General features: G+C 36.8%; 1 protein-coding gene and 1 long non-coding RNA gene across 5 annotated transcripts in view; one reads left to right on the forward strand and one right to left on the reverse strand.

Annotated features, from left to right (window-relative positions):
• The window catches only part of LOC144312399 (uncharacterized), a 29053-nt gene extending 23133 nt beyond the window's left edge, over positions 1 to 5920 (reverse strand). Inside the window, exon 1 of the long non-coding RNA XR_013377859.1 lies at positions 5741 to 5920. This is a non-coding gene — a long non-coding RNA (uncharacterized LOC144312399). The remainder of the gene's footprint in view (positions 1 to 5740) is intronic.
• SAMD8 (sterile alpha motif domain containing 8) overlaps positions 1 to 24986 on the forward strand; it is a 50266-nt gene that overhangs the window by 20175 nt on the left and 5105 nt on the right. For all 4 annotated transcript variants that reach the window (XM_077895098.1, XM_077895097.1, XM_077895099.1 and 1 more), the window contains exons 2-4: positions 3976 to 4568; positions 17496 to 17591; positions 19597 to 19714. In XM_077895098.1, the coding sequence (XP_077751224.1) occupies positions 3976 to 4568; positions 17496 to 17591; positions 19597 to 19714 (807 nt within the window). The remainder of the gene's footprint in view (positions 1 to 3975; positions 4569 to 17495; positions 17592 to 19596; positions 19715 to 24986) is intronic.

The following is a 24986-nucleotide window of genomic DNA, read 5'->3' on the forward strand; positions in this document are numbered from 1 at the left end:
TACTGTAGACTGAGTGGCTTAAACAAAATACGCTTATTTCTCACAGTTCTGGAGGCTGTAGTGTCCAAGATCAAAGCCCAGTAGATTTGGTGTCTGGTGAGGACCTGCCTCCTTCTTCGTAGTCATATTCTAGCTATGTCTTTAGATGGTGGAAGGGTGATAAAACTCCCTAGGATATCTCTCATAAGGGAACTAAACCCCCATTTATGGGAGTTCTGCCCTCATGACTTGATCACCTCCTACTTGTAGCCTAGGATTTCAACATTCGAATTTTAAGGAGACACAAACATTCAGTCCATAACTAGTTCTGTGCATCTTTCTCCTCTCCAGTATTCTATTTCATGAACACTAGCCACCTGGATCTCCCCAGACTCTCAGCTCCATCTTCTCAACTCAGCACGTCTGCCAGGCCTCACCCATTTTGTGTCTTGTGGCACGCATGACTTGGAAACTCTCAAGGCAGTAAGCTGGGGCAATAGAGTTCACTTTGTTTCCCGTCTCTTAGCAATCTTTTTTGTCCAGTGCCCAATGTCTTTTTTTTTTTTTAAGATTTATTTATGATAAAGAGAGAGGCAGAGACACAGGAGGAGGGAGAAGCAGGCTCCATGCCAGGAGCCTGACGTGGGACTTGATCCCAGGACTCCAGGATCGCGCCCTGGGCCAAAGGCAGGTGCTAAACCGCTGAGCCACCCAAGGATCCCCCCAGTGCCGAATGTCTTGAAGCTGGTGTTTCTCCCACCATATATTTTGTTTATTATTTAGTTATTTGAGGTTGAAGGGTAATTTTGTCCCTCTTATATCTTGAACAGAAAGAGTCCCTTTAACTGATAATTGATTCATAATAATTATTGATTAAAGCTGAAAATGTTCTGGGGCACCTGGGTGGCTCAGTCCATTAAGCTCTGGCTCTTCATTTTTCCTTGGGTCATGAGATAGGGTCCTTCATTGGGCTCTACACAGGATGTGGAGCTAGCTTGAAATTCTCTTTGCTCTCCTTCTGCCCGTCCCCTCCTCAAAAAACAATAACAAAAAACCTGAAAGCTGAAAGTATTCTTAAAAATTTAACTACTAACCTATTTCTTCATTTTTTGGATTTGTGTGAAACTTAAGCTGTCATAGGTTTGTTCAAAGTCTCCTGTTTCATGTAGTTTCTATGGCACAACATAAATATTAAATTGACCCTAAAGCCTTTTATCATCTTTTTAATATACCTCTTTAGTGCAGGTTTTCACAGGGTTAGCTAAATATAGTCTCTAACTATATGCAGTAGCATACAATTAAAGGACATGTCCTGACCTGATGAAGCACATCAGTTGAGTGTGTCATGTTCTTAGGGCATTACCACAGCAGCCTCAAAGACTTCCAGAAGGCTTCCTTGTGTAACTCATATTTTCTAGCAGCTAAAACACCAGCTTCAAAGCCTATTTGTTAGCCTGATTGAGGATATAGAGAACTGGTGATATAAGACAGCAGTGGCAGCGAGGCATGAAAGAGAAGATCATTTTCAGCAGTGTATGAGACATACTGGAGGATAATGCTACAAGGATGGGAGTGACTTGGAATCCGTTGGTGGTAAGCTATTTGAGAACAGAGAAAGGCAGCAGAAGAAATCTGGCCTTTTTGTGTGAGATGAGCTTCCCAAATTTACATACTGTAACTGCTGCAGAGTTTGTAGCATGTGCTTATTGGATATTCAAAGATAAAGTAATGTATTCAGAGCATATCTTGGGGAAAACACATGTATGTAGTGAGTGGGATGAAACATCTGAGTATATATGTATGAAATAAAACATAGCAAAATCATATTTTAATGGAATTTAGTATATATGTAAAATGATATGCATTAGTGTGTATAAAATTCAATGTTAAACTGCATAAAATGTGTAATTCCATGGCCTTGGGGATGGCAATGTAGCTAAAAAGAGCTGAATAAAAGCTTTTTGTAGTTCTATAGCATATAAGAATTAGCCTTTTAAAACATACAGATCCTTATAGTTGGATGTGTTACTAATTTCCTAAGACTGAAAAGCTGTTGTGGATTGATAATATGAAAACTCTGTTTGGAAACAAAATATGATTTAAGGCTTCCAAGAACTAGGATTGCTCTTTAGTAATTAAGAAATATTTAGTCAGTGTTTCTTGCTGGCTGAATATTTCTGATGGTGTAAGTGGTACTCATGTAGTTAAGTATCTGCGTTTTTCAAGTGATTATGAATCTTCATGGAAAGAGTTTGTGTGGATATGGGAAGAATGTAGAAGAGTAGCTGTTTTTTTGTTTTGTTTTGTTTTTTTACTTTTCTCAGCATAAGTAAGCATAGATTTTTCATAGCCAAATATGCATGTTAAAGGAAATGATAAACACTAAAAATCAAGAATTATTTCATCTGGGAAGAGGAGGTGGGGACGATATCAGAGAGTGGTATTCACTTGTATTGATGTTTTGTTTTTGGCTTTTTAAAGCAAACTTTTAAAATATAGTTTAACTTATTTAGAGAAAAGTGTAGATTGTAAGTATATAGTTTCTTTAATTTTTACAAAGTGAACATACCTGTATGACTAATAACCAGATTAGGAAATAGTACATCTGTATTGGAATTATTTTATATTTTTTCAAGCTGGGTAGTGAGCACATGGGTATTTCTTGTATCATTCTTTATTGTTGTTGTTTTTATGCTTTAAAGTTTGCTTACTGTGTATTTAAAAAATCATCTCAGAAGGAAATATGATGTTTAGAAATCTGGAAAATGTCAGAAAACCCACATGCTTTAGTAATTGAGAAAAGTACTTTAGGGAAATAGGTTTTTTTGTTGTTGTTGTTTTTGTTTTTTTTTATTTTTATTTTTTTTATTTTTATTATTTTTTTTTTTATTTTTATTTTTTTTGTTTTTTTTTAATGTAGGCCTTTGTCTTCTGTGTATCTCATAAACTTGATAGAGGCCCAAGTTGCTAAAACTTTTAAAATGGAAAAAGAAACATAAACAGAACTACGTGGATCAAAGTAGTAAAAATTATTAGTACTTTTTTGAAACAGTACATTATTGGCCTTTTATAATCACAATACAAAGTTTGGGCCCTCAAATATATGAGTATGTCGAAATGACAGTTTTCTTTTGAAAATTTTACCACTGAATTCTCAGTGGTAGTTTAAGAAGAAATTGATTATTCAGTTCTATAATGGTATATTCAAAGTATAGAAAGAACTGAGCTATTAAGATATTTATAGATATGTATATCTAGTTTACAGGCTTTGTGTTGTAGAAATCATTTGTTTAGTGGATAGAAATATATTTAAGGGGTTTCCTAAAACTAGTTATCTATCTGCTTTTGTGACATTTTTTGTTTTTGTTTTTGTTTTCTCATTTTGGAGGAGTGGGAGATAATTTTTCCATCAAACATGAAGATTTCTGAAATTTGTATCGCATATCTGTAATATCTCATTTTATGAAAACATTAAAATGGGATTTTTCTCAATTCTCAACACTAGGCTTTTTCTTTTTTTTAAGATTTTATTTATTTATTCATGAGAGAGAGAGAGAGAGAGGCAGAGACACAGGCAGAGGGAGAAGCAGGCTCCATACAGGGAGCCTGACGTGGGACTCGATCCTGAGACTCCAGGATCACGCCTTGGGCTGAAGGCAGGCGCTAAACCACTGAGCCACCCAGGGATCCCCTCAACACTAGGCTTTTTCTAATTTGTGGTTGCTATGGTATGGAAAAGCCGTTTACAGAGTAATTTTTTATAAAAATGTTTAGTCATTAGCCTTCCTTCCGCTGTTGGGGTTATATGCTTACAATTATTAGAATATTAATTACTGAAAACCAATCATCATTGAGTAATTTTTGTTCTTTTTACTTTCTTCTAGAAGCCAATAGATCAATGTAGATAAATTATTTTTTCTGATATGTTTACATATATTTGTTCTTAAAGGAGTTCTTAGGACACACTGAAGTTTTTGTTTTGTTTTCCCTGGACAGGCAGTGGAGGAAGAAATGGCTGTTCCTAATCACCTCTGCATTCGTCGCTGGACTACCAAGCATGTAGCTGTTTGGCTGAAGGATGAAGGCTTTTTTGAATATGTGGACGTTTTATGTAATAAGCACCGACTTGATGGAATCACATTACTAACTTTGACTGAATATGATCTCCGGTCTCCTCCTCTGGAAATCAAAATCTTAGGGGACATTAAAAGGTTAATGCTCTCAGTCCGAAAATTGCAGAAAATACATATTGATGTTTTAGAAGAGATGGGATACAACAGTGACAGTCCCATGGGTTCCATGGCACCTTTCATCAGTGCTCTTCAGAGCACAGAGTGGCTCTGTAATGGGGAGCCTTCACATGACTGTGATGGACCCATCACTGATTTGAATTCTGATCAATACCAGTACATGAATGGTAAAAACAAACATTCTATTCGAAGATTGGACCCAGAGTACTGGAAGACCATATTGAGTTGTATATATGTTTTTATAGTATTTGGGTTTACATCTTTCATTATGGTAATAGTCCATGAGAGAGTGCCTGATATGCAGACCTACCCACCACTCCCAGATATCTTCTTAGACAGGTAAGTTTTGTTTCTAGTTGCCTGCCAAGTTTGTAGAAACTTGCTATAACAGCAACAATGATAATGTATTTATGACAATTATATTGTTTATTATTTTGGTTTACACATACTTTCCGTTTACTTTATCTGGTAATATATGAAGGAATGCTTTGAAGTTGCCTTTTTGTAATTTAACAAATTTAAAATTTGTAATTTAAACCTTAAGCCTAGATGAGTGGGAAAGGCTACTGCTTAGTTTATTTTTTTATAGCTGTATTATAGCTCCTTGAGCATTTCAGGTTATAAAAGGTTTTCCTGGAATGTTGTCTATAATAAACGGAATTTGGTTACCTTTTTTAATGAGGAACGGGGTTCAGCTTTTCCAAAAATGTGGGGAGGGCTCCTATATCACCAAATCAATTGGAATTATCAAAAATAGTACACACTGAATTATTGATTGTATCTTCTTGTTATGAAATGCAGAATACATTAAAAAGAATATAGTATATGCATATGAAAAATAGGAATAGAATGAAATTCAAAACTCTTAGTTTTTATTTTGGTAATTTTTAAAGCTTTTAAAGTTTGTAGAGATTTGTTTTTATAAAATATTTTTCGCTTCTGAAAGTGTCCTATTGTATATGTTTTTTATTTTATTTTATTTTATTTTATTTTATTTGTATATGTTTTTTAAAATGAAATGGATTAAAGTATGTGTGTTAAGATGGCAGAATGACATATATATATAACATTTTGTTCCTCAAACCCTGACAAAAAGTATGGTAAAGAGATTTCTGTTTGTTTAAGTTGTAAGCCTATCCTCCAGGATGGAGCAGATCAGAGAGGAGAAAGCAGCCATACATTTCTGGAAGTTTAAAAGTAGATGAATGAGTGACAACTAACAGACCTAAAATAACTTAATTATAAAACAGCAGTTAGGGAAACTGAGCCCAGTCTATGTTGCAGATTTCTCAAAGCTCTGGATACTGCAGGTGAAAGGATGGTGCTAAAATAAGAAGAATCAAGTGAAAACTAATGTTTAAGAAACTATTAGATCCCTTTATCTCCTCCCCAACTATAAACAGAAGAACTTAAGGAAGTAAGGAAGAAAGCATGTGGATATCTGAGGAAAAAATATTCTAGGCAGAGGAAACAGTAAGGTGGAAAAAATCCTGAATTGGTAGTATACTTACCATGTTCAAGAAACAGCAAGTGAGAGATGGGGAGACCAGTTGGAGATGAAGTCTGAGAGGAGACAGGAATTCAGATAGTATAGTGACTTGTAGACCATTCTATGGACTTTAGCTTTCATTCTGAACGAAAAGGGAAGCCTTTGCAAAGTATTTAGGAGAAGGGTAAAGTAATCTAACTTCATTTTATTTTATTTTATTTTTTTTTTCTAACTTCATTTTAAAAGGTAACTCTAGTTGTGTTGAGAATAGCCTGGGTGTGGATGTGGTGTGGGGAAAGAAGGGATTGAATTATTGAAGTCATCTAGACAGAAATAAGGTGAATTATATGAAGAGTAGTGGGAGAGATGATGTGAAAGAGTCAAGTCCTTTTTTTTTTTTTTTTTTTTAATGATAGTCACACAGAGAGAGAGAGAGGCAGAGACACAGGCAGAGGGAGAAGCAGGCTCCATGCACCGGGAGCCCGACGTGGGATTCGATCCCGGGTCTCCAGGATCGCGCCCTGGGCCAAAGGCAGGCGCTAAACCGCTGCGCCACCCAGGGATCCCAAGAGTCAAGTTCTATGCATATATTCAGAAAGCACAGACAACAAGACTTGCTGATAGATTTGCATATAAGGTGTAAGAAAAAGAAAAGTCAAGGATTAGTCTAAGGTTTTTAACCTGAGCACCTGGAAAGATGGAGTTGCCCTTTATAGAGATGGGAAGACTGTGGAAGGAGCTGACTTGGAGAGGAAAATAAGGGTTTGGTTTTGGACATGTCAAATTTGAGATACCTTTTAACTAAATCAAATGTCACAAAAGAAATTGAAAGATAAGTTGGAGTTCAGAAAGATGTAAGCTGAAATTTGGAAGTTGCCAGAATAGGTAAAGCCACGATGTGAAATAAGGTCTTCTAGAGAATGAGTTTTGAAAGGGAAAAAGATTGAAGGTGGAGCCCAAGAACATGATCGTGTAAGTCCAGAAGTAAGGAGAAAGAAAGTAGTATCCTGCAAGCAAAAAAAAAAAAAAAAAAAAAAAGTATTGTAAGAGGGTAGAAATAATTAATAATTAGCTGTGTCAAGTGCTGCTGAGGGATCAAGTAAAATGCGAATAATTGGCCACTGGATTTAGCAACATGTGACCTTCACAAGAGTTAATAAGAGAAAAGCTAATTGTAATATGTTCAAAAGAGAATATGAGACTTAGTGGAATTTACCTAGATATATATCCACAAATATGAAATAACTTATGTATAAAATTATTCATTGTGACATTATTTGTAGTAACTATAAATATTGGAAATAATCTAAATGCTTATTCATGGAAAACTGGTTGAATATAGTACATCTATATAGCTGAGTACTATTTAATCATAAAGAAGAGTAAGCAAGATTTCTCAGGACTGATATGAACTGGTTTTAAGTGTGGGGCAAGGAAAGTATAAAATGAGTGAAACAACTCTTATTTCATAAAGCAGGGGAGTGCACAAAACCAATGAAAGCATGTCAAAAGAGCATATGAGTTGGTTTGAAGGGGCCTGCACTGGTCAAACTGGGACAATTAGAACATAAAAAGCATAATGATGGTAATGGATTCTAATATATTGAATAAGAATCTGTGAATCCATAGTGATAAAAAATGGCGGGGTAAGAGGGGAAATTCCTCAATAATAATACGAATAAACATAGCTGGCCTAATTTGGAACATTCAACATAGTAATTGATTCAGGCAAGTTATCAGTGGGTGCTAAAAGCATTAGGTAGAAGGTCAAGGATATTCACATATTCTGAAAATATCCCACATATTAATTAATTACAGGGAGAATAATTAAGTATTCTTTTTTTTTTTTTTAATTTTTTCTCCCATTTTCTTTTTTTTTTTTTTAAGGTTTTATTTATTTATTCATGAGAGACAGAGAGAGAGAGAGGCAGAGACACAGGCAGAGGGAGAAGCAGGCTCCATGCAGGGAGCCCGATATGGGACTCGATCCCGGGGCTCCAGGATCATGCCCTGGGCTGAAGGCAGGCACCAGACCGCTGAGCCAACCAGGGATCCCCATAATTAAGTATTCTTAATTGATGATCTGACATGCATCATTTTAGCCAAATGATCAAATGTTAGCATTACAGTGTGACAAACTGACATGTGCATTGGATGTGATGTTCACATTACCTAATAATCTTGCTCCCCAAAAATATAACCTAAATCTAATCATGAGGAAATTATCCGACAAATCTTTGGACTTTCCAAAAATGTCGATGTAATAGCAAACAAAAGCCAGACAGAGGGATATTGAAGAACTGTAACCAAGAGCATTGGATTCTATATCAAGAAAAAATGAAAGCCATTTTGGGGATAGTTAGGAAAATTTGAATATGGACTGCGTCTTAAATGATGTGTAACACTTAATCAGTGTTATAGTATCCTAGGTGTAATAGTGTATTGGGTTATGAAGAGGATATCCTTGTTCTTTTTTTTATTATTCAAGTTTGTTTGTTTATTTATTTATGAGAGAGACAGAGACATAGGCAGAGGGAGAAGCAGGCTCCCTGCAGGGACCCTGATGCAGGACTTGACCCCAGTACCCTGGGATCATGACCTGAGGCAAAGGCGGGCACCCAACCACTGAGCCACCTAGGTGCCTCAGGATATCCTTGTTCTTAGGAGATACACGTTGGAGTATTTAGGAGAGAAGTGTCATAATTTCTCTACCTTTTTTGCAGGGGGTGGGGCCTGTCTCTTCTAAAATTGTGTGTGTAAGTATGTATATAAGGAGTGAAATAAACAAATATGGAAAGGTACCTGGGTGGCTGAGTTGGTTAAGCATCTGCCTTCAGCTCAAGTTATGGCCCAGGATCCTGGGATAAAGCCCCGCATCAGGCTCTCTACTCAGTGGGGGAGTCTACTTCTCCTTCTCTCTCCCCCTGTTCATGCTCACTTTCTTTCTCTCTCTCAAATAAATAAATTTTAATCTTAAAAAATTAACGTAGGGGCGCCTGGGTGGCTCAATTGGTTGAGTGTCGGCCTTCAGCTCAGGTCATGATCTTGAGGTCCTGGGATCAAGCCCCATGTCGGACTCCCTGCTTGCTGAGGAGTCTAAATAGTTGATGCATTTAGATGAAGGGCATAAAGTATTCTTTCATCTTTTCATACCCCCAGAAAAGTTTTAAAAAGTGGGCAAAGAACTGATGAGAGAGAACAAGAGTGGGAAAAGAGAAGTTGGAAATAATCAAGTCTTACAAGTTTTTCTGTAAAGGTAGCAGAGAAATGGAGCTGTAGCTTGGGAAGAGGAGGAAAGGATGTAGAGTCACCAGGGTTTTAGTTTTGGATGGGCTATGTTATATAGTATGTTTGTTCTATTGATGATAAGAATGAACCCAATTTGAGGGGGAGGGAAATAGTACTAGAGGAAAGAGAGGATATGGTTTTCATGTCCTTGAATAAGTGAGAAGAGATGGGATCTAGTGGGTGGGAGAGGCTGATTTTAGGCAATGGGCTGTTCATGACTGTTTATCCATGGCAAGGAGAAATATAGAAAATATAGAAGCAGAAGTAGAAGTTTGCTAGATGGTGGTGGTGGAGCATGAGGAAATGCTCTCCTGATTGTTTTTATATTCTCTGTGAACAGAGTTAGAAAATGGAGAGAAGGATGATGATTTGAGGAATAAGAATGAGGTATAAAATAGTCCTCTATAAGAGTGAATAGACTTGTATGATATAGTAGCAGCGCTGACAGCCTCCTTGAAGTTAGTAGTCATATTGGCATTGTGGGTTTTTCCTTCCTCACTCAACTGCACACATACAAGTATGGAGTAGGTAGATGATTGAATTTAAGCAAGACTGAAGTTTTGCTAGGCAGTATAATGAAGGAAAACCAGGCAAGGGAGTGATTATAATGACTGACCATGGACTCAGGTGGCTAAGAAGGAACGTGAGGATATGAGATAGGTGAAGGACAGTGAAAATGTTATAAGATCAGTGGGTTTTAGGGCTCAAAATTATCAGTGTTGGAGTACTAGAAGACTTAAACTGAAAAGAGAAAAGGCATTGGTTAGTATAGGATTCGTTGAGATATAATTGAGATTATGAAAGACTATCTTCGGATAAGATCCCCGTTATAATCTTGGGCATGGGTCATTGAAGTAGAATAAAAGACAAAGTCACAGGAGGGGAAGGAAAAAGAAGTGAGTGAGAAGAATTCAAGTTAAAATAGAAGTTTTGGAGAGAGTGCTAGTGAACCAGAAGCTGAAATCTTGAAGAAATGAGAAAATAGATGCTCAGGTTCTATAGATGACTATAACTGTGGCGTAGTGGGAGAAAGGAGGAAAACTGGCCTGGAAGAGAAATGAGGATCTTATTTGTAAAGTGTCCAATTCAGTAGTTTTTAGTGTATTTACAGAGTTGTGCAGCCATCACCACTAATTCCAGAACCATTTCATCACCCCAAAAAGAAATTCCTATCCATTATCAGTCCCATTCCATTCCCTCCTCCCTCCGTTCCCTGGCAACCACTAATCTATATTCTGTCTCTGAATTTGTCTATTCTAGACATTTTGGAATCGTACAATATGTGGCCTTTTTTTGTGATTGACTTCTTTCATTTAGCATGTTTTCAAGATTCATCCATATAGTAGTATGTATCACTAGTTCATTCATCCTTATTACAGAACAATATTCCATTGTATGATAATACTATACTTTGTTTATCTCTTCATGAGTTGATGAATGGTTAGTTGTATCCACTTTTTTTTTTTTAAGATTTTATTTATTTATTCATGAGAGACACACAGAGAGAGAGAGAGAGGCAGAGACACAGGCAGAGGGAGAAGCAGGCTCCATGCAGGGAGCCTGATGTGGGACTTGATCCCGGGACTCCAGGATCAGGCCCTGGGCTGAAGCCAGGCACTAAACCGCTGAGCCACCCAGGGACCCCCTGTATCCACTTTTTGGCTACTACAAATAATGCTGCTTATGAACATTTGTGTACAAAGTTTTATATAGACCTATATGTGATTTTCAGCTTGCGATGAGGATTTGAAGCCAAATTTTGCATCTCTACAATGCTGCCCACTACAAATCTTCATGCTCTTAAGCATTTAAGCTTTATTCATAGGAGGATAGTAGCAGGTACTGTCAGTGTTCTCTCTATACACTCCCAGATCTCTTTTTCATTTTCTTGCACACGGATACCCCCAAAATCCAGCAGATGTGTCTGTTGGAGAGCTGCATCCGGGCTGTTGAACACATTTTGCCTGCTTGCAGATAGAGGCAAACATGCTTAGGAGTTTACATCCCTCCAGCAACAGCCCTTAACCATTGACTGATGAGTTGAGACAAAGATTTTATTTTTCTTCACACTAATTGGGACAACTTTTAGGTCAGACCTACACTGTCTCCCAAATTCCACACAGGATTGAGCCGTAGTTAACCTTTAACATAGCTTCTCCACTAGACTTTAATATCTCACCCTTGCCTTGCTTCCTTTGCCTTCCTGATCTCATTTCCTCAGTATACTAAGGTTTTCTCTTGGGAGCATTCCTACTCCCTTTCACACTGATCTTTGTTTCAGAGTCTGCTTCTGAAGCTATTGTCACACACTTCCAAGACCTTTAGCACATCATGATTAGAAAATTAGAAGGAGATAGGGATGTGTCTGTAGGCAGGCCCACTTAAAACAGCGACAAGAGAAGAACCAGAAGCACTTCAAAAAGCAAACATAAATAACGGAAAAACTAGTCTGGAGCTTAACCTTCATTTCTCAGTAGTCCCTGAAGTCATTACCATGTTCAGTGTAATAATCAGTGTTCACAATCATGATTGAATTACCAAAGAAAATTAAATTTTTATCCAGAAAAAAGAGGCATGTACATGTATAATGCATTTTAGAAAACTTTGCATCAAAATAAATCAGATCTTGAATAAAAATTTCCTCACAACACTTCACTGAAACAACAGTAAAAGGAGATGAAGGGGAACCCTATAATCCCATTAATTAAGAACAGTGATAATGAAAATTTGGAAAGTAGAGAGCTGTAAGTGCCTATTGTAAGATTAGGGATGGTGACCAGCAATGTCCAAGAGGTGAGTTTATTTATATTGCAGAGTTCTAGAAAAACTCCCAAAACAGGTGGCACCAAGCATTTTTCATGACCAGGTACAGATAAATATGGGAGAATTGATTGAAAAGCAATTTAAGAAACTTAGACCTTCTCTATTTTTTTTTTTTTACGATTTTATTTATTGAGAGAGGAGTAAAAGAGCACGAGATGAGTGAGGAGCAGAGGGAGAAGTAGGCTGATCCCAGGACTCCAGGATCATGAACTGAGTTGAAGGCAGGCGCTTAACTGACTGAGCCACCCAGGCACTCCAGCCCTTCTTTATTCCAACAGAAGATAGGTGGTAGATTCTTAAGACTAGTTAAATGTGAGGGACTCTGGACTCTGGGACACCATGCCCAGATGAGAAAAAAGGTGCCTGTTTTCAGTATATTTTCAATGTAAACTTACATACTGATCACTGAGATTTCTAGCTCCCTTAAGTAGCCAGACTTCCTATATGCACTCTCACCCAGTGCCAGTTCTCTAAGCAGGGTAAGAGTCCTCTCCTTGGAAAACCTGCACAAGTGAAAGGACTAGAGATACCATGATAGGGGAGATATTCCTATCTCATCAATCAGACTTCTGCTCTATTCTGCTCCATCATTCTACAGTGAAACCCACAATGTGACAAGCTCAGTCTATGCACACAGAACATCAAATTATTATTCTTTAGTACTTGACTGCCAAATATGAATGGTCAGTCAAGAATGACCAGACATTTAAGGAAAACAAACCAATGCAAACAGAAAAAAAGCAAAGCAGGAAACACAAAATAGAAAGCAGAAGAACACTTCAAAAAAAAAAAAAAAAACCATATTCTGACAGTTAAGAGATGTTGCATTTTATAAGACAGGAACAGTAGGCTTTAAAAAAAGGAAAATTCAGAGAAAGAAATTTGGAAAATAAAAAATGAAAGTAGAAATTTAAAATCCAACAGAATAATTAGAACATAGATTTGACAAAATTGCCCAGTATATAGAACAGATGAAAAAGTAGAGGAGAGGGGCTCCTGGCTGTATTCAGTGGAACATGCAACTCTTGATCTCAGGGGTTGTGGGTTCAAGCCCCACACTTGGTATAGAGATTACTTTAAAAAAAAAAAAAATCTTTAAAAAAAAAAAGAGAAAAAGTAAAATCAGTCCAGTTGGCCCAACAGTGAACAAATATGGGTTCTAGAAAGAATATGTAGAGAAAAAAGGAAGATAATATTTAGGATATAATACAAAGAAATTTCCCAAATTCAAAGGATATGACTTTCCAGATTGAAAGGGCCCACTAAGCACCCAGTACAAGAAATGGAGAATTTCAGAACACTGATTTAGAGTGAAGATCCTAAAAGCTTCTTAAGTGACAGAACAAGTAACATTCAAAGATTAGAAATCCAAATAGCATCAAACTTCTTCTTTACAACAGTGGAAACTAGAAGACAAGAGCAATACCTTTAACTTTCCGAGAGAAAGCAAGGTCTAACCTAGAATTCTCTGTCCAGGCAAGCTACCAATTAGTTATAAGGCTCCACTTACCAAGGAAATGTTTTAAGTTTGCAAGTCTCAAAATATTTACTTCCCGACTCCACAGCCACTAGAATTGCTAAAATGAAAAAAACTGATAACACCTGACAAGGATCCAGAGCACCTGATACTCTCATACATTGCTGGTAGAGATACAAAATGATAGAACAGCTTTGAAAACATTTTAACAGTTTCTTAAAAAGTTAAACATATTCTTAACATAGGGCACAATAGTTTAATTCCTAAGTGTTTACCTAAGAGGAATAAAAATATAATCCATGCAAAGACTTATAATGGTCTTTATTCAAAACCACCCAAAACTGGATATATCCAGATATCCATCAAATATCCAAAAATCTACCAACCAGTGAACGGATTAAGAATTATACATGGATTGGGGATCCCTGGGTGGCTCAGCGGGTTTAGCGCCTGCCTTTGTCCCAGGGCGTGATCCTGGAGTCCTGGGATCGAGTCCAGCATCGGGCTCCTTGCATGGAGCTCTGCCTGTGTCTCTGCCTCTGCCTCTGTCTCTCTCTCTCTCTCTCTCTCTCTCTCTGTGTCTCTCATGAATAAATAAATAAAATCTTTAATAAATTATAAAAATTATACATGGAATAACATGGCTGAATCTGAAATATATTATGTCAAGTGAAAATAGCCAGATACAAAAGGTATGTAGATTCCATTTGTATGCCATTCTGGGAAAGGCAAACCAATATACGACAGAAATCAGTTGAGTGGTTGCCCTTAGACTAGAAATGAAAGGGGATTGACTATAGAAGGGCACAGGGGAACTTCTTTGGAGTCATGAAAATATTCTGTATCTTTATTGTGGTAGTTGTTCCATGACTGAATGTTTGTCAAAACTCATTGAACTGTATAGTTAATGGGTGAATTTTTCTGGTTGTTAATTAAATCTCAATAAAACTAACATTATTTGTTTATTTTGAGAGAGAGAGCATTAGCATGGAGAGAGGCAGAGGGAGGAGGAGAAGCAGACTCCCCGCTGAGCAGCGAGCCCGATGCAGGGCTCCATCCCAGGACCCTGGGATCATGACTTGAGCCAAAGGCAAACACTTAACTGACTGAGCCACCCAGGTGCCCCTTGAAACTAACATTAAAAACAAGTTTAAGGGTGCCTGGGTGGCTCAGTCAGTTGAGCATCCCAACTTTTAGTTTTTGCTTGGTCATGATCTCAGAGTTGTGAGATGGAGCACAGTGTGGGTCTTGGAGCTGGGTGTGGAGCCTGCTTAAGGTTCTCTCTCTGCCCTTCCCCTTGACTTAAAAAACAAACAAAACAACCAAGTTTATTCTTCATCCTGTCTTTCTCAGAAAATGGAGGATACACATCATCAAAACTAATGAGTAGGGGTGCCTAGGTGGCCTTCAGCTCAGGTTATGATCTCAGGGTCCAGGGATCAAGCCCAGCATTGGGCTCCCTGATCAGTGAGGAGTCTGCTTCCCCCTCTTCCTCTGCCCCTCCCCCTACCTGTGTGTGCTCCCCCCACCCCAGGTAAATAAAAAAAAATCTTAAAAAAACAAAACTTAAGGGGTAAACAGAAAAAGAGAACATGGGTTCAAGAAACAAAGAATCTAATACAGAAAGGAATTTCCAAGACGAAGGTCAAGTTTTATTTCAAAAAGCCATACAGGAAAACTAGAAAATGCAGCTATACAAAATTGGAAAAAAAAAGAACTCTAGGAGAAATTTATCTTAAAAGGAAAAATTGAAATTGGTAGACTAGTTTGAAGATGAATGGTGATAGGCACACACAAGAAACAACGAACTTAAAAAAATATATATTTTTTAGCTGTAGAGAATATAAGAATTTCTACTACAAGAAAGAGATTTGATCATTGTTCTCTCCTGACTCAGCTACAAATGATATATACAAACTTATGTTAAGTGAAAGCCAAAATTATTATTTTTTAATGGTGAAACAATATTGAGAATAGGGGAGAAAAAATGAAGTGGGGGGTAGGCAGCTGCCCAAATAAAACACATGAGTGAAAGTGATTGCCTCTGGGGAGCAATAATTAGGTAAGGAGTGGGTCAGAAAACTTATTTCCATACTAAACGTTGGGAAAATGTTTTGCATACATTTATATATATACACACATACACACATATATGAACATACATATATATATTCATATACATCTATTTTAATGTTCATTTTTTTATTTATTTAATAGTTTATTTATTCATGAGAGACACAGAGAGAGGCAGAGGGAGAAGCAGGTTCCTCACAAGGGAGCCTGATGCGGGACTCGATCCCCAGACCGGGATCACGCCGTGAGCCAAAGGCAGATGCTTAAGCTACCCACGTGTCCCTTAATGTTAATTTTTAAAGTTTATATGGCTAAAAGTCATTTAAAGGAATCTTTCTTTTAAAGATGTATTTATATGGGAACATGCAAAGGATGAATCTCAAGGAGGCTCCACCCTTAGCTTAGAGCCTAACTTGAGACCCAATCTCAAGACCCCAAGACCTTAACCTGAGCTGAAACGAAGAGTCAGATGCTCAGCCGACTGAGCCACCCAGGTGCTTCAGGAATCTCTTTTATCTGAAAATTTCTGACATGTGAAATAACCCTTCCCCCAGTTATACCAGATATAAAAGGCAACAGTAGATTAAAAATACAGAAGAGGTGTCTTTTTTCCTGAGGTGTAATAGGTAAAAGAGAAGTCCCTGACTAAAAATGATTAGCTCTCTTCACTTACTCTGAGTAAGGTTTGGAGTAGACTGTTAATCTTTCTTTCAGGTTTTATGTTTTCTTTTTAATAAATAACTTTCCTTAGTTATAAAATTACACATCGTATAAGAATTTTAAGTGGCGGGATCCCTGGGTGGCGCAGAGGTTTAGCGCCTGCCTTTGGCCCAGGGCGCGATCCTGGAGACCTGGGATCGAATCCCACATCGGGCTCCCGGTGCATGGAGCCTGCTTCTCCCTCTGCCTATGTCTCTGCCTCTCTCTCTCTGTGTGACTATCATAAATAAAAAAAAAAAAAAAAAAAAAAAAAAAAAAGAATTTTAAGTGGAAATGTACAAAGAATAAAAATAAGACAATAATCCTACCACCTGAAGATGACCTGTTTGTACTCCTTGCCACCTTTACCCTGTTCCATCCTGTCTTCTTTTTCTCCTTCTCCTTCTCTTTCTATGTATGTATTTAGTTTTTTTTTTTTATTTTTATTTTTTAATTTTTTTTTTTATTGGTGTTCAATTTACTAACATACAGAATAACACCCAGTGCCCGTCACCCATTCACTCCCACCCCCCGCCCTCCTCCCCTTCTACCACCCCTAGTTCATTTCCCAGAGTTAGCAGTCTTTACGTTCTGTCTCCCTTTCTGATATTTCCCACACATTTCTTCTCCCTTCCCTTATTTTCCCTTTCACTATTATTTATATTCCCCAAATGAATGAGAACATATAATGTTTGTCCTTCTCCGACTGACTTACTTCACTCAGCTGTATTTAGTTTTTAAGATTTTATTTTTAAGTAATCTCTACATGCAACGTGGGGCTCAAACTTACAACCCTGAGATTAAGAGTCACATGCTCAACCAACTAAGCCTGCCAGATGCCCCCCCCCTCTTTTTTTTTTTTTTAATTAAGAAATGTGACATGTATTTTACTAGTGAATAACCACAGGAGCTGTGAAGAAAGATTTGGTGAAGAAAGAGGAATCAATGGAAAAAGAAGAAAATGGATATAAAACAAAGGAGGGCAGAAAGTAATGAAGGAATAAATCAAAACAAAAACTCTTATTTACTGCCTCTAAAACAAAACCAAATTTATTATAAGAAAAAAAGAAAAGAGGAGTCAAGTTCAAGCCCTGATTCTTCAATTAGCAAGAGTGAAACTTTTCCCATCGATGTTGATGTTTGTGGGCAGTTCTGTATCCAGGGATACCATACTACAGGGAGGAAGAAAAGGGTTGTTAACTTCTTCACAGAGAATCATTATTTGGGAATCACAGCAAAGAGGTTTTGGTAAATGGAATACTTTATGAAACAATCTTTCCCCCCAGGTCTTTAAATATCATCTCCTAAAAGAGATAAAAGTTATAGAAGGCAATTTAGAAGAGTATCTTACTGCAAAGAGTGTCGTTTACGTAATACGCTTCTTGTCAGTCCGAAATGTAATTTTTTTCTGTTCCAGTGTTCCTAGAATTCCATGGGCCTTTGCCATGACAGAAGTATGTGGCATGATTTTGTGCTATATTTGGCTCCTGGTTCTTCTTCTTCACAAACACAGGTACCTCAGTTACGCCATTAAAAGACAAAATATTTTGACTGTCTTGGATAAAGTTCATCACACCTTGTTTCCCCCTTTTGTAGTTTCCTTGTTAATTTCCTTCTTTCTTCATTGTGAAAAATGTTTTGGGTTTGATCAACAAGAAAGTCCCTGTGAAGTAATACCTGCGAATTTAGTAGTATTCTGCAGGCAAAGATCAGAGATGGCGATGTTCAGCCGTGAGCCAACAGCTGACAGTCTAGCCATAACTTTCTTTGGAAACAAATCGGAAATGTCACTTTCTGTTGAAGGATAGAAACTCCTCCAAGGACAGTCTTTGGTCAAGAACAGTATTTGGGTGGAAGAAATTCTCTGCTTGGAGGAGGTCCAGTAGAAAAGGGATTATTTGCACACCATGTACATCTAGTCAGTGTGGTTTAAGATGATACAGGAAATTGTTGTGTGGAGAAAGTGCTTCTTTGGCACTTTCATTAAGAAATATAAAGGAAAGAGTTTTTTTTTTTTTTATCATTAATAAGTAGTAAGGGGAGGCTTCTTTCCTGTGCTAATGAGGGGAAATTATTTAAGTAAAAAGACATAATGAAAAAATTTCAAGAACTATAAAGTTTGTGGATCTGCTATCTATTGTCTATGGACACTGATGAGGAATAGGTACACTTTCTTGAATTTTTTATCCTTTCTCCTCAACAGGGAATGCTTTCAAGTAAACCAATGAGGGGTTTTAGGTCCTAAGTAGCAGGTATTCCATTGCTTTGAAGGTGAAAAGAAAGGTTGATGATTGCTATTGTTTTGTCAAACTTTTAGGCTGTATAATGCTTCATTCTTTCCCATTTTCCAGAAATATTTTAAACTCTGGATTACTTAAAACTAGAGATGGTTTAAAAACGTATAATATCACTGTTGCTTCCTGGTTTAACTTTGGCTCACAAGAGGCCATGAATTTGAATTTATCTACTCTTCAAGAATGAATTTACCATAGAGGAAACTTTGGTAGATTTAGCAAAGCATAGCAGTGGCCAGTTAAATGCGAGTTTTGGCATTTGATTAGTCAAAGAAAGGCTTCTTTAGGTGTGGCCTTTATACTGCTTTCATTAGAATCACCTGGTTTCTTGTTAAAATGTAGATTCCTAGGCTCCATTCCAGATGTACACACTAAAATTTAAGATCTTTTAACCTGTGTTTTAATACTTTTTTGAGGGATAGAAGAGGATTTTGAAAATGGGTAAAGCATAGTCCCGGTGTTTAAGAATATTATAGTCTGTTTTGGTTTGGAAGTTTTAAAAAATAGTATGACAGTACAAGTGATATCACAATGCAGTTCAAAATTTTTGCTAAAAAAATTTTGCTAGGTATACTTAATATAAAACTTGTATCTAAAAAAACTTAGTATTTTTATAGTTTAAGAGAGATTGGAGAATGTTTAAGATAGCTATTATCAGTAACCAATTTACAAAATTATTAATGAGCAAAAAATTCCCTAGAATCATGTTTAGTTTTACCTCTCATAAAGTAAATAATTTATGAGCAATATATAAATAATAGCACTAATATTAAGCTGAGAGGCAGACTAGGTACTAGTCTTACTTCTTTCTTGCATAATTCCTTTACTTTCTCTTAGCTGTGTTTTCTTATCAATGAAATGATGCCCTTAAGTCAGTAGTGTTTAACATGGCAGATCCTAACCACATATGTCTATTTAAATTAATGAAAATGAAATAAGTTAAAATTCAGTTCCTTGGATGTATCAGTCACATTTCAAGTGCTCAAGAGCCACATGTGGATACCTTATTGGACAGTGCAGTTACAAGATATTTCCAGCATTGCAAAGTTCTGTTGGACAGGGATGCTTCAGATCTAAGATTTCTCTAAGATTTGTGTCTTCTTCAAAGAGCCTAGTTCTAGTGGTTTTCCTACCTGCTCTCCTTTTAAGTAAACACTTGATGCTTGGAGTTTTGGGGTTTGCTTTCTTCTGATCTTTCTTTCTTTTTGGTCGCTCTGTTCACAGGTCAATACTTCTTCGAAGGCTCTGTAGTCTGATGGGCACTGTATTCTTGCTTCGCTGCTTTACCATGTTTGTGACCTCCCTCTCCGTGCCAGGACAGCACCTGCAGTGTACTGGAAAGGTAGCCTGCTACCTTCTTTATCATTCATTCTTATTCTTGGGGGGTTGATGGCACCATATATATATAGTAGGGCTAAGACTCTACTTTAATGGTAAAATGTCTTTCAGGGGTGCCTAGGTGGTTCAGTTGGTTAAGTGTCCGACTCTTGATTTCAGCTCAAATCATGATCTCAGGGCTGTGAGACTGAAGCCCCTGCATCAGCCTCATGCGCTGAGCATGGAGCCTGCTTAAGGTTGTCTCTCTCCCTGTCCCTCTCCCTCTGCCTCTCTTTCTAAAGGATGGATGGATGGATGGATGGATGAATAGATAAATAAATAAAATGTTTAAAATGTGCTTTTCAGTATTTTTCATTATCTGTAATAACCTCTAGAAATAATTTGGTAGAAATCTTAAGCCAGAATCTACCTTCCTATTAACATCTGTCCACTGATACTGGTTCTGTGCTGTGGAGCTGTAGAAAACAAGTTTCTTTGAATTACCATTTTTCCCTTTCTCACCATCCTGAGCATCTTTAGTTCCTCATATTGATGTGGAAATGTTGGAATTTGGAGCAAGCAGTCATGAAAGAATTCTTGAGACATCTTCAGTGCAAAAAGATGGTTTTATTAAAGCATAGGGACAAGTCTCATGGGCAGAAAGTGCTATACTGGAGTTGTCACGGGTGACTGATTGATTATATATCTTCAAGTTGAGAGGGGGTTAGGGACTAGTATAATTCTTTAGAGAATTTTGGAAGCAAGGTTTCCAGGACCTTGAGCAGGCTAGCTATTGTCAGGAAAAGGTCATTTATTACTGTCTTGTTAAACCTTAGTCATGAGACCCTTTGGATATATATCAGGGGGCCATTATCTTGGAAGATAACTGCTAACATGTATCTTGGGGAATAGAGATAAAGTTTCCAAAGGAATTTGTATATGTTAAAGGAGAGTTACAGGATCTTGGAGATTAGGATAATGTTAAGCTAAAATTGCCATTGGCCCTTAGCAAAGTATTAATGTTGAGGCAGCTGAGTTCCTAGAGGAAGGTCACTCTGCCTGTCTCAGGGACTTGTCAATGGGCTGTAAGTTGTAAAAAAATTTAATTTTTTTCTTTTGCCATTGTTCTCCACATCAATATAATATGACTGTGGTCCCTTCAATATCCTTACCGCTCCTTTTTAAAAAGTTTTCCGTTTGACCATATTCCATTTAAAATAAAGTACCCACTATTCTAAACTTGCTGTTTTCTAGGATATACTAAATAATGGCTAATTTATTGTTTTTGTTTTAAACTTTGTAGCTTATTTTGGTATGTTATAGACAATATCTTCTCTTCTGATTATATTGAGAGGGGAGAAGTTATGCAGATGGGAACAAAAAAACAAACACTTTTAGAAACTTGAAAATCACCTGTACTTTATATACAGAATTGGCCTTTAACTCATTAAATTTGGACAAAAGAATTTATTATTTTACTTTTCTAAGCCTCTGTGCTTTAGTTATGTGTTGCCAAATATTCAAATATATAGCACCTTTGTCGTTATTTTAATATTGTTTGTATAAGTGTTAAACAAAATTGTCAGTTCTATTGTAATAGAAATAGTTGAAATGCCAACAAGGGAAAATTAAGCAGCCAAGGGATCTACAGCCCTGAGCTAAAGGGTGACAAAACTTTCTCCAGGTATTAGGAAACTAACCAGTAAGCAAGAGAGAAGGCTTGATATAACGCTTAGGATTATTTATTGTAAAGACAGTATTTTATATTTCTAAAAATATATAAATTGAAAACTAAAAGCTCACATAATCCCCTCTTCTTTCGACCATCTCATAAATAATCCTGTTAATAGTTGAGTATATAGCCACATAGACTATTTTTAAGCATGCTTACACATTCACATAAATTTATATAGTACTTTCTTTTTAAAGACTTTATTTATTTATTTATTTATTTATTTATTTATTTATTTATTTATTTATTAATGAGAGACACAGAGACAGAGACACACACACAGGCAGAGGGAGAAGCAGGCTCCATGCAGGGAGCCCGACGTGGGACTGGAACCTGATGTGGGACTCGATCTCGGCTCTCCAGGATCAGGCCCTGGGCTGAAGGCGGCGCTAAACCACTGAGCCACCCGGGCCACCCTAGTAGATACTTTTAAAATAAAAGATAAGATTACATTGTAGACATTGTTTTTTAGTTTATATTTTATTTAATAGTATGTTGTTTACTTAATTCTGAAGAAATACATATGGCTGTACCTCATCTTTTTAATAGCTGCAGTGTTCCACTGTATGATTTACCAGTTTCCAAATGATGTACATTTATGTTCTTTCCAAATCTTACTATTTATAAAACGTACCGACATGAATGTTCTTGTGTGTTTATGCATTTTCATTTATTTAATCGTCTACTTAACATAAATTCCTGGAAGTAGGATTATGAAATCAAAGAATATACACATTAAATACATTTTGTACAAACATCCAGTAGAAAAAAACAAATTTTTCACTATGACCAACACTGTATGTGTGTCAGTTTCCCCAACCCCTTGCCAGCACTCCTTATCAATTTCTGGAGTCATTGCCATTCTGATTAATGAAAGATGATGAGAGACTTTTACACTGTTATGTTTTAAAGATTTAAAATAAATAAATAAATAAATAAAATAAAGATTTTTATTTATTTATTTGCATGAGCAGGGAGAGAGAGTAAAGGAGAAAGAGACCCCCGCTGGGCAGGAAGCCCAGTATGGGGCTCAATCCTAGAACCCTGAGATCATGACCGGAGCCAAAGGCAGACGCTTAACTGACTGAGCCACCCAGGTGCCCCTACCAGTCTTACGTTATATATTTAAATCTTTACTCTTTTGAATTTATTTCTGTACGTACTATGAAATAGGGGTAGAATAATTCCCCCAAAATTATGGTAATTGATTAGAAGAGATTTTTTTAAAGAAGAAAAATAGAAGCTTACTCCACTGAAAAGAGAATTTCGCGTAGCTGAGGGATTTAATTGTGGGTCAGCCACTAAGAGAATGATATATGTACATAGGGCTGTAATGTGTGCTACAAAAATAAATTAGATACCATTCCTCTACAGTATGGATAGCTCCTTTTCTGTCTCTAAGGACTGTTTTTCATTATCAGTTAGTTATATATGGACATTTCTATTCAAATCTGCCCTGAATACTGTTAATTGCTTTACATTATAATATAACCTACTTATTGACCTGTATTATTTGTAGCAGTTAAAAATAGAAAGTTAAGGTGATAGTAACTAGCGATCACATCCCTTATAGTAAACTCCTAGGGCATTTTCATTGAAATAAAATAATTGCTTGAAATGTCATTCTCAGAAAAAAAAAAAAAAAAGAAATGTCATTCTCAGAAGTAGGAGGTTTAGGGACAGAACCAAGAACCTACCTGTTTTTAAAATGTAGAATGCCCACCTTAAGTAAAGAAGATACAGAATATTTGGGACATTTAAAATTGGAAGGGATAGAAAGACTTGAGTAACTCAACGATGATTGCTTTCTTTTGACTGGCATCACTGCCCTTGGCTGAGAATATTTTCCTAGCAGTCTCTGTTCTTCACTGCCTGATTTTTTACTTTCACAAGAGTTACCATCTCCATCCCTATTCTCATTAGAGGTCTTAGAAGAACAAACTATGTGTATTTTAGTAACTTCTCTTTCCTTTTCTCCAATAATAAATTCATCTTCCTGTCCTGCCCTTCACTGAGGCAGAAAGGGAAAGCTCGGTGTATATAAGTAGCAGGTGAGATTTCTAATGAAATCATGATACCTAATAAGGTATGTCTGTTGTTAATTAGCCATAGTAGAATCTTTAAAACATAGGCCTTTGTTTTTTTTCTTTGTGAGTTTTTTTTTTTGAAGATCTAATTGACATTATTAAATTACTTTATGAATTGGGCAGTACCCCATCTAGCAAGTAGAAAGGCCCCGTAAGACAGAACTTTGGGGGATGCCTGGGTGGGTGGCTCAGCGGTTGGGCATCTGCCTTCGGCTCAGGGTGTATTCCTGGAGTTCTAGGATCGAGTCCCACATCGGGCTTCCTGCGTGGAGCCTGCTTCTCCCTCTGCCTGTGTCTTTCTGCCTCTCTCTTTCAGTGTCTCTCATGAATGGATAAATTAAAAAAAAAAAAAAAAAAAAGACACAGGACTTTGGAATTGGATTTCCTGGATTTGCATCCTGGTTAAGTTACTTATTAGCTGTTTGACCACTCTAAGCCAGTTTTCTCAGCTGCATAATTAAATCACTTCATAGGATTGTTTTAGAAATTAAATAGAGTAACACACAAGCACTTAGCAGCATGTCCTACACATAGTAAATGCACATAACATGTTAGGATTTTTTGTACTGTTATTGTATGTTAAATGCCATTTAAAAATTAAATGCCCCATGCTTTTTAAAAGAGTGACTGTTACTCAAATTCTTGAACTCTTCCTCAAAATAGATTACTTTCTTACACTTATGTACAGGAGTGGGGATTAGGTCTGACTGGTAATAATAGGAAATTCAAGATGGCATGGTTTTAATAAACAATGGTTCTGTCTCATTAGAGAAATCTGAAACTAGGTCATGTGTAACTATATGTACTTATCAAAAACCCGTGGTGCTTCTCTCTTTCTCCTCTCCTGTCCTAACACTTGTCTTGCATCCTCAAGGCCACTTAGTGGTCCAGGATGGCTACTGGAGCTTCAACTATCATGTCTGAGTTGTAGGCTTTCAGAAGGAAAGGCAAAAGAGACTTCATCTGGTTGTTGTCCCTTTGCTTTATAAGTCACCTTCCCAGAAATCTTTTACACTTACACTTATGTTTTATTATATAGAACTTAGTCACAAAACCATTCCAAGCTGCAATTAGGCTAGGGAGGCAGTGTTTTGGTTGAGTTCGTTATTTCAAATAAATCTGACATTCTGTTACCAGTGAAGAAGGGAAGAATAGAGATTGAATGGTAGCCATTGTTTCTGTTATAGCTTATTTCTTATTGGCAAGAACTGCCAGCAAATACTCCTGTATTATTGGATTAAAAACTTGAAAATATTTTGTGTAATAGTGACTTTTTTCACTGTAAACGAATCCTTAGTAGAGAAATTTGTATTCTACTGATTACATTTAATTACCAGAATATATCTGACCATCCTTTATTTAATATCTGGAATTAATTAAACTGGGAGTCTGGTTGCTTTTGTTTAGATCTTATTTCTAAGTCATTCAGTGTTGGAATTTCAATGTGAGTGGATGTTTGGAAGCCCCTACCTTTCCAA

Source organism: Canis aureus, chromosome 4 (genome assembly GCF_053574225.1).
Source record: "Canis aureus isolate CA01 chromosome 4, VMU_Caureus_v.1.0, whole genome shotgun sequence".
NCBI classification, from domain to species: domain Eukaryota; kingdom Metazoa; phylum Chordata; class Mammalia; order Carnivora; family Canidae; genus Canis; species Canis aureus.